This window comes from Mus pahari, chromosome 5, assembly GCF_900095145.1.
Source record: "Mus pahari chromosome 5, PAHARI_EIJ_v1.1, whole genome shotgun sequence".
Taxonomy (NCBI): Eukaryota; Metazoa; Chordata; class Mammalia; order Rodentia; family Muridae; genus Mus; species Mus pahari.
In genome coordinates, this window is record NC_034594.1 from 42,977,592 (window position 1) to 42,988,495 (window position 10,904).

Below are 10,904 nucleotides of genomic sequence, written 5' to 3' on the forward strand. Positions count from 1 at the left end.
TTGTCAGGATATTGGCCCTTCTGAATTTTATTTATAGACACAATGCAACCCCAAACAAAATCCTAGGGAGTTATTTTGTGGTTATTGACAAACTGATTCTAAAGATTTGTGGACAAATAAAAGAAACTGAATAGCCAACACAGTTTTGAAGGAGAATAGGGTCAGAGGAGCAATATTACCTTATTTCAGATTTACTATAACCTTACATTTATCAGACGGTGTGGTATTGGCAAAAGAATAAACAAATAGATCAGTATAGGAGAATATGGAGCCCAGAAATAGGCCCACATGTACATGGTCCATTGATGGGGACCAAAGAGAAAAATAATACAACAGAGAAAAAATATTCTTTGCAGCAAATAATGCTGGAATGACTAGACACTCACCGACAGAACAGAGGAAGCACAGATATTAACTCAAAATCATATATCACTGTGGCACGGGAGGGCTGGAACAGTCTGTAAAGTGCTTATCATGCACGAGGACCTTAGTCTGATCTTCAGCCCAAAATCCTGGGATGGTGGCAAGTCCCTGTCATCCCAGCTCTGGGGAAACAGAGACAGGCAGATCCCCGGGCCTGCCTGCCAACCTATCTGTCCTGAGTGGTAATCTCTAGGCCAATGACAGACCTTTCTCATCTCAGAGGAGGTGGACAGCATCATTGAGGGTGACAGCCATGGTTGACCTCTCTGGCCTCCATGCACCACCATGTCTTAGTTAGGGCTTTACTGCTGTGAACAGACACTATGACCAAGGCAACCCTTATAAAGGACAATATTTAACTGGGGCTGGCTTAGAGGTTCAGCAGTTCAGTCCATTAATATCAAGGTGGAAGGATGGCAGCATCCAGGCAGACATGGGGTTGGAGGAGCTGAAAGTTGTATATCTTCATCCAAAGGCAGACAGGAGAAGACTGGCTTCTAGACAGTTAGGAGGAACCCCTTTCAAAGTACCCCCCCCCCCAGAGTGACACACTTCCTCCAACAAGGCCACACCTACTCCAACAAGGCCACACCCACTTCAACAAGGCCACAACTCCTAATAGTGCCACTCCCTGGGCCAAGCATATTCAACCACCACAATATGTATACAGACACACACACACACACACACACACACACACACACACAAATTCTCATCTCATCTCATCTATAAAAGCATACATGCATACATACATACATAAATACAAAAGCCCTCTACCCAAATGTTAAATACAAAACTATAAAATTCAAGAATATGGGTTAGAAAGCCTAGATGATTCTGTGTATAACATTGACATTTTAGACACAGGAAAGACTCAATCTATAAAAAAAATTGATATTCCAAAATTTAGTAAGTGTATAAACTTCTAACTCTTTGAAAGAAAATGTCAAGAAAACCATCTAACAGAAACTGAGATAAAATGTTTATGAAAGGCACATCTAAAATAAGACTGTGATCCAAAATATACAAAGAACCCTGAAACTCAAACGTTAATCAAAGGACTTGATAGGTATAATGTGGGCAGATGACCCAAATAAATGCCTCACCAAAGAAAACTCAAGGAGATGAAGAACCTAGGAAAACGTCACCAGAAAACTGCAAATTTAAACTCCCAGCTGTGCCACAGTCTGCTGCAGCAGCCAACATCTGGATGACCAACAGCAAAGGCCAATGAGGGAGCAGAGCACCTGGAACTTATTTGTTGCTGGTGGACATGCAAAACTGTCTTGACCAATTTGGGAAAGTGGTTTGTCAATTTCTTATGGAACAAAACATGAGCTTATCATATGATTCGACAATAGCACTCTTCAGTTCTCACCCAAATGAACTAGGAACACGTCTGCCCGAAATCATTCATGTGTGTGCTTGTGATCGTTTAATTTTTAACTGCCCATATCGGAAGCAACCAAGGTGTCTTTCCACATATGAGTGGGTGAGCTGTGGCATAACCAGAGAACAGAGTATGACCCAGCAGTGACGAAGGAACTGCTGCGCTGCGAGAGGACATGGAAGAAATGTAAACATAGTGCGGTGGTTTGAAGGAGAGTGGCCCCAGCGTCTCATATACGTGAATGCATGTTTCCTGGTTGGTGGAACTGTTTGAAAAAGGTTACAGAGCATTCCAGTTGGCTCACTTCCTGCCTCACGCTCATTGTCTAAACATGTAAGCTCTCAGTTCCTGCTCCAGCACCATGCCTGCCTGCCTGCTACCATAATGGTCAGGGATTCACCCTCTGAAACTATAAGCAGGTGCCCAATTAAATACTTTCTTTTAAAAGGTGCTTTGGTCACAATATCTCATCATAGAAAAAAAAACCCAAGACATATATTAATAAGTGAAAGAAACCAACCTGAGAAGGCTGTACAGTGTGACCACAGCTATATAATACTCTGAAAATGGTAGGACTTCGCAGATCGGGTGATCAGAAGTTATTATCATGGGGGACAGTTAGGCCACTAAAATTGATACTAGACTGGTTTATTTGGACCATCAACTGTCTGTCAAATTCCATAGAATATACACCACTAGGAATGAATCCTACGTGACTCTGGGTGACAATGTCTCAGTGTGCTGTCCTTGGTTGTACCTGCCGCACAGGGATTAGTTCTCACCAGGCGATTACAGTTGTGGTTAATAGTAGAGTCTCTTCAGGCAGCTTGCCAGGGTTCAGGTCCAATAACACTTTCCCTGTGATCTGGTTTCTTCATCTCTGAAATGGAGATAAAGAGAAATCCGTCTCAACATTTTAGAGAGGAGTAAATGAGATTTAAATTACATAGAATAGTGTCTGTCTCGTAAAAAGTTTCAGCTCAATAAATCTTAGCTATTACATCTTTTACAAACTTACACGCACTTTTTATCTACAATGCCTTATTGAGTTATTCTAGCCTCCCCGCTAGGCTGACATGATTGCCTTCATTCTGTAGACAAAGAAATCACATCTCCCAGTGGCTAAATACTTTCTCCCACAGCATCGTAGCAGGTAAAGCACAGAGTTATTTCAAAACTGGCTTTGGGACTTCAAATCCTGTGTGCACTGCCTTCTAAATTTTATTTATATTTTAACCTTTGAATTTTTATTTATATTTTAACTGTGCATAATGTGTGTGTGTGCACGTGTGCATGCGTGTGTGTGTGTGTGTGTGTGTGTGTGTGTGTGTGTGTGTGTGAATTGCTCATGGAAACCAGAAAGGGTATCACATTGTCTAGCAGTGGAGTTACAAGGAAACTTAGCTATCTGACATGAGTGCTGGCAACTGAACTCTGGTCTTTTGCAAGAGAATTAAATACTTCTAACCTTACAGCCATCTCTCCAGCCCCTTTGTGACCTTTTAAATCAACCTTGTGTTCTTCAGTATGTCCTGATGCCTTCACTATTCTATGTCTTTCTTTCCATTCCAGATCCCCCAGCACAGCACAGACAAGAGCGTGCCAGTCCACAGAGGAGCCTTGAGACCTATTCCTATGACAGATACCATGCCATGGGGGGAGGTGAGTTAGGACACACGGTATGAAGGATGGTGTTGCTGGAGATCACAGCCTGCTTTAGGTTATACCAGGGGTACTGTTCATGTTAACACTCACAAACCCGATGGTCTCAGACTGTGAGGCGAAGGTATGCTAAGTTGAAGGAGTTTCCTCCACCATTAGCACCACCATGGAAACTACAGAACCTGGTAATGTGAAATAAAAAGACAAATTAATAGCACAAAGAAAGGGGAAGGGGGGTAGCTTCGTGAGCCTTGTGTGAACTCAGACCACCGTAATTAACACTTCTTTGGCTTTGTCATAGCCTTAGCAAGGTTTGAGCAGCACAGGGTTGGTGGTTGTGTGAGTGTGAGGCACAAGGAGTTGTGTTTGGCTGAAAAATGTAGTTTTTTTTCTTTTTTTTTCTTGCTGGATTCGTGGGCTCAGCAGTAGGTTCTCTGAGGGAAAAGCCTTTTTCGGAGAAGCATTTGTAATGCTCTGAAGATACTCAGTGGCTTCCCAAAGTAGGGAGTGAAAAAAAATAGCTCTTGTGTGTATGTCTGTGTGATACCAGATACCACACTCAGTTTTTTTTTTTTTTTTTTTTTAGGTGTAAACTTCTAAAACTAGAGTAGCTTTCAAGGAGATACCCATCTAAATGTCGTAGATAAATGGACAAATTGCCTTGAAAATAGGCGTTATCAATTTGTACTCTCCACACCTGAGGATAGAGTATCATTTTTTCCAGATTTTTTTTTTTTTTCCAGAATGCCAGCAAGAATTTGTGCCTTCCTCTGTAAAAGTTAACCTCAAAGAACTGTTGGCTCCCTGGCTTTGAAGAGGATGCTGTAAGCCAGGGGACCCCGAGGATCTGCTGTACTGGTCAGTGTTAATTTGACAAGAGCCTGGGTCACCTGTAAGGGGTTATTTAGATTAGGTTTGCCTCTGGGCATGCCTGTGAGAGACTGTCTTGATTGGTTTTGTTAAGGTGGGAGGCTCCACCTTAAAGGAAGACTTGGGTCCCAGACTGCAGGGAACAGGAAGCTAGCTACTCTCATCACCCTTTTCTTCCTGATTCTGGACACAGTGTAGCCAGACACCAAGTTCCTATCTTCAATACTTCTCCATCACAATAGAATGTACTTTCAAACTGTGAGCCGAACTTAGTCCTTTATCCTTCAAACTGCATTTTTCAAAGGATTGTTATCACAGTGGCAGACAGTAATGCAGGCAGCCTGTTTCCATGTAGGAGCACACCTGGCTTGGATATTCACTGGCCATGTGACCTTGATGTAGCCATTTAGCTCCTCCTCCTCCTTCTTCCTCCTCCTTCTTCCTCCTCCTTCTTCCTCCTCTTCTCCTCCTCCTCCTCTTCCTCCTCCTCCTCCTCCTGCTCTTCCTCCTCCTCCTCTTCTTCCTTTTCCTCCTCTTCCTCTTCCTATTCCTCCTCCTCCTCTTCCTCCTCCCCTCTTCCACCTCTTCCTCCTCCTCTTCTTCCTCCTCCTCCTCTTCTCCTCCTCCCCTCCTCCCCCCCTCCTACCGTGGTAATGATAAAGTTGACTGCATTATCACTGATTAGGCAATAAGTGAATATACCCCTGCCTCTTCCAGGTGCTGCTATTTATAGCTTTATTTAGACTTAAGCTATCTGCATCACAGGTGTTTACGTTACCTATGTCATTGAAATTGCCTTTTGTTAAGTATTTACTATGGTATTAACAACTTTTCTGCATAGTCTGCATATCAATTCAGACTCAAATTTTAAAAATAATTTGTTTTCTCCAGGTAACTATTATTTCCTGCAATTCAACTACTACATAGAAATTCAGGTGTCTTTAGGCCTGAGAGATGCGGATGGCTACCTGAATATGTCTTCGTTTTCACTGCATTTCCTCTTCTGGAACCCAAGTTATGGATTTATTGGCCACAGTATTATATCCCTTCAATGATTGATATATATGATTTATAACTAAATCAGCATCTATTCAGGTCTATTAAGTCAAGTTAAAATTATTAAGATGTGCTTGAGTTAGAAACTTCAGTAAGCATATTCTGGGAAGGGCATTCATGGGTGTTGACTAATCTTAGAGCATTAACGATGGATGCTTTGGTGTACTAATCTCCTTTTCATTACTGTAATGAAATATCCTAAGCAGGTGAACTTTATAAAGAAAAGGGGTTTAATTAATTCATAGTTTGGGAAGCTGAAAGTCCAAACAGTATATGTCAGCCTCTGGTGAGGACCATCCACCTCAGCTACATCATCTCCTGGTGAATGACAATGACATCATCAATCAGGAAGCCAAAGGGAACTGCAGGGGCCAGGCTTAAAACCTTATCCTATTTCACTCTCAAGAATACTCGCTCCAGTAGAACCAATATTCCTTGTGAGACAGGAATGCAAACGACCGAAGGACTCACCACAACTACACATGCCTCTTCCAGGCTTTGTATACCCTACATTGCTATACTAGGTAGGGATCAAGTGAAATGAGCTGTTAGGACATAGAGAATGCTCACCCAGGGCTCTTAGGCTGCTAAGAAAATCCCACAAAACAAGCCTGGCCTAAAACCACTACTGTGTGACACCTGAGGGTTAATTCTGATGGCTATGTGCAGGACATGCACAGTGCGCAGTCTCTGACGTGTCACTGGTAGATTATCAAAATTGCTCATTCTCAACTGCTCACTTGCAAAGGTCAGTGGGGATGTCCTAAGAGTCAGTACCCCAGGAGGTCTTGAAAGGAAGCAAGATAGGGGAGGTGATATGTCATTGCTTTGTTTTTTTTTTTGTTTTTGTTTTTTTGTTTGTTCGTTTGTTTTTTCTGTTTTGTTTGTCTGAAAGCCTTCTGCAGTATAGAGCAGAGTTCAGTGTCTTAGTGGAAAAAAAGCAGTTATCTCAATTGGGGGCAATCAAACAATCTTCCTAGTGACAGCTCTGTCCTTTGGGTTGTTTCAGATCTATCAGTGGATGAGCCAGGTCAGCAAGAAGCATGCAGGAGTGCTGACGCAGCATTTCCTGGAAATGACCTATGAGACCTGGCCCATGCACTACCTGAAGGAGAGTGCAGAGGCTGAGCCTGACTGTGCTGGCTGAATCTGCCCCAGCAGACTGCGAACAACCCAGAGGCTCTGTAGGAAGTATTCAAAGCTCAGTGTAAAAGTCCTTGCCTTTTCTATCCCAAATTAGGCTTTTAAATGCATGCCTTCTTCATAAAAAGTTCTTTTTTTAAACTTATTTTATTAGATATTTTCTTCACTTACATTTCAAATGCTATCCCGAGTGTCCCCTATACCCTCCCCTCCACTCTGCTCCCCTGCCCACCCACTCCCACTTCTTGGCCCTGGTGTTCCCCTGTATGTGGCATATAAAGTTTGCAAGACCAAGGGGCATCTCTTCCCAATGATGACTGACTAGGCCATCTTCTGCTATATATGCAGCTAGAGATACAAGCTCTGGGGGTACTGATTAGTTCATATTGTTGTTTCACCTATAGGGTTGCAGACCCCTTCAGTTCCTTGGGTAATTTCTCTAGCTCCTCCATTGGGGTCTCTGTGTTCTATCCTATAGATAACTGTGGGCATCCACATCTATATTTGCCAGGCATTGGCATAGCCTCACAGAGATAGCTATATCAGGGTCCTTTCAGCAAGTTCTTGCTGGCATATGCAATAGTGTCTGCGTTTGGTGGCTGATTATGGGATGAACCCCCGGGTGGGGCAGTCTCTGGATGATCCATCCTTTAGTCTTAGCTCCAAACTTTGTCTCTGCCACTTTTTTCGTGGGTATTTTATTTTATTCCCTATTTTAGGGAGGAATGAAGTATCCACGTGTTGGTCTTCCTTATTCTTGATTTTCTTGTGTTTTGGAGATTGTATCTTAGATATTCTAGGTTTCTGGGCTAATATCCACTTATCAGTGAGTGCATATCAAGTGAGTTCTTTTGTGATTGGGTTACCTCACTCANGATGATATCCTCCAGATAAATCCATTTGCCTATTATAAATAGGGCAGCTATGAACATAGTGGAGCATGTGTCCTTATTACCAATTGGAGAACATCTTCTGGGTATACGCCCAGAAGAGGTATTGCTGGATCCTCCGATAGTACTATGTCCATTTTTCTGAGGAACCACCAGACTGATTTCCAGGGTAGTTGTACAAGCTTGCAATCCCACCAGCAATGGAGGAGTGTTCCTCTTTCTCCACATCCTTGCCAGCATCTGCTGTCCCCTGAATTTTTGATCTTAGCCATTCTGACTGGTATGAGGCAACACAGGACTCAAACACTGCAGGAACTCAACAGCGGAGCACCCTAGTAAGGATGCATTAGAAGCGCGTACTTTTCATCTCTTCTGTTCTTCGGTGGTGATGATGATAATTTTTCTCCTCCTCCTCCTCCTCCTCTCCCCTCCCCTATCTACTCTCTCTCCCGCCCTTCCTTCCTTTTTACTTGTGGCTGGATGAGAGGTCAGATTATAACTTGCAGGAGTTAGTTCTCTTCTTCCACGCTGTAAGTGCTGGAGCTCAAGCTCGGGTTGTCAGGGTTGGAAATAAGTGCCTTTTCCCACAGAAACATTTTGTTAGCTCAAATGTTTTGTTTTAAAAAGACATCCCCTGCCCCCACCCGTGTTTTAAAAACAGAAAACCTTTGTTTATTATTCTTTGACTTTACCATGGAGGAAAAAATCCTCACAGGAGGAGTAAGGTGATTTATACAAGGTCAAGGTCATGTAACAAGACAATTTGCATAACCTCTGCATAACCAAAGAGGTACCTAGGATGCCAGTTCTCCTACCCTTTGCATGTAATGTGTGTGTGTGTGTGTGTGTGTGTGTGTGTGTGTTAAAGGGTCTGAGGTCTGTCACTCTTCCACAGGGCCAGAATTTCTAAGCTTTCACGTCTGGACCAGGGAGTTTCTATTCTGACTGGACATTAGCATCACCTGTGGAGTCCAGGCAACTAGCCCTACTGTCTCAGTGCTTCCCAAAGAGATGGTGGCCTGATTGTTCTAAGATGGGACATGTTCTGATGTCAGCCAAATTCATGGTCAGAGTTGAAGCCCACTACACTAAAACAGTGGCCTTTCTTTTTCATCTCCTCCTGTCTTCCCATCCCCTTTTCTGTCATATAGTGGATGAGCTACACACTAAGCAAGTTGTCTACCACTAAGCTATATCCTCATCTCTTTTGTTTTTTTTTTTTAGGCACAGCTTCTCACAAGTAGGTCAGAATATACGCCTGTACAAAACAAGTCTTCAAAGGGTGGTCCTTAGTCCCTCACCATCAGCAGCATCTGGGAACTTGCTCCAAATGCACATCCTCGGGTCTCACTGCATCCCTGATAACAAAAAACTCTGAGGCACGGCCAGTGCCCAGTCACCTGCGTTTTAACTGGCCTAATCTTGATAATGCTGATGTCTCCTCAAGGTAGTCTTGCCAACAAGCTCCGGGTGACTGTGGTATTGTTGTATAAGAGAGTACACCATGACCTATGTCTATTACTGTGTGCAGTCATGTGGAGGGCAGATGAATCCATGAGTGAGTGGAGCTTGTATGTTTTGACACGGGCGTGGCCATGTTGAGCACTGCAAAGCCCGTGGAACAATTCGCCCAAGCTCATATCTATATGGGCCAAGCTCAAGAACTCCCACAGCTTTCCTCAGGAGTCTAAGTGAGTATTTATGGAGGACTGATGAGTGTATGCAAAGACTCACAACTGCAGCTTCCTCCAGATGTTTACAGCCTGAGACTGCTCACCTACAAAGACCTCGTATAGTACTTAGTCAACCCTTCCTGCTAAGCTGTAACAAGCTGAGGCTCCAGGCTGCAGTGATTAGAGGCCTGACCCTGGCTTTGCTATGCAGAAGACTGTCTTTTTTTCTTCATTCCCTTACTGCTGCCCTAGTCAAGGTTCCAGGACCCAAACCTTCAGGTGCAGGCACAGGCACGGGGGATGTGGTATACAGGCTAATTTACAAGAACCAAAATCACTGCCCGAGACAGAATTAACTGAGAGATGGACTGATTGGTGGTGTTAAGGAGCTGGTACCAGTCAACCTGAGTTTGGATAGACACTCAAACTGTAAGCTGAATCAGCTGAGATGCCTCAACTTCCTTTGCCCAGGGCAAGAGTAAGTAAAACAATGGAAACATAATAAGGGGGAAATAAAGATAATCACCCAGTCAACCCACATGTGATCATAAAAGAAATAATTTTAGAAGAAAATTGGGGGTAAAAGTGTGTCAGGAATCATCCTTGAAACCTTGAGAGGCAAGGGAAGCTACGAGAAAAAGGTCCCTTCAATATGACAATCCCAGTCGTGCTTTTGCCTCAGCTTGTAAGAATCTTCTCTGGAGGGAAAGAGCCTTCATCAGCTCTCTTCCCAAGACTTTTCCAAGTAGCCTGGTCTAGGCCATTAACAAATCCAAGGCACACACAAGTGTTACAGCCTGGGAAGGGTCGGAGCCCCTTCTCCACCAAAGAGAACACACAATTGTCAGCGTGATTCCACGCACCTTTAGGGAGAAAGCAGATTCTTCCTGGTGGAAGACAACACCAGGAATAACAAATGGTCAAGGAGGGAAGAAGGCAGATAGATGTCTGTGGGTAGAGGAATCACTTGGGAATCCAGCAAGAACTGCACAGGGGTGTGGACTTTTCATCTAGTCATGGGTTGGGGAGGTTTAAATGAAGGGTTGATCCATTGGGAAATAGCTTTGATTCTTGACCATCACAGCTGGTATGCATTGTCTCTATGGGTGAGCTATGTGTATAAAACCTGTAAGCATATTATGCATGTATTGTAGCTTGTGGGACAGTTGACTTGAACTTGAGGTAACTTTGCCTCTGTTCTTCTTCAGCATGTTGGGATTAGAGGTATATGCAACCACACCCAGGGCTGTCAGATGACTCTATGTGCAACAAAGTTTGTCACTGAATAATTTGCTTTTATTAGCAACTGTAGATTGATTTTAGAATACAGGGAAAAATGATACTTTGGATAGGTGTGCTGGGGAATCAGCTGTACTGTCCTGGGGACAGTTATCAAGGTCATGGGCAGGAGAACCAGGTAGCAGAGGAAAGGACTACATTGATGGGTCTCTACCTGTATCCTTGCCACCATCTGGGAACTCTAGGGAATAAAAACCTGATGGCTTTGCATGGTGGCTTATACTAGTGATCCTTTGGTTATGGATCCTGAAGTCCTCTCTCGATAAGCTTATCATCCATCAATCCCAAGAAGATCATTTGTATGGGGTGTGGAATTCATGCCAGAGAATGAATTGCCCCTGCTTTTGCCAGTGGTTTTTGAAAGAGGGACATGTCTGTAGTTGCCTCATAATGCTAAATAATGCCACTGAGTACCTGTTCACTGAGTACCTATCCACTGAGTACCTGTCCACTGAGTACCTGTCCACTGAGCATCTGTCCACTGAGCACCTGTCCACT

At 43.5% G+C, this 10,904-nt stretch overlaps 1 protein-coding gene across 1 annotated transcript in view; it reads left to right on the top strand.

Annotated features, from left to right (window-relative positions):
• Cpo (carboxypeptidase O) overlaps positions 1–10,904 on the top strand; it is a 39,625-nt gene that overhangs the window by 15,997 nt on the left and 12,724 nt on the right. Inside the window, 3 exon segments of the mRNA XM_021198531.1 lie at positions 3,386–3,472; positions 6,409–6,511; positions 10,668–10,782. Of these exon segments, the coding sequence (XP_021054190.1) occupies positions 3,386–3,472; positions 6,409–6,511; positions 10,668–10,782 (305 nt within the window).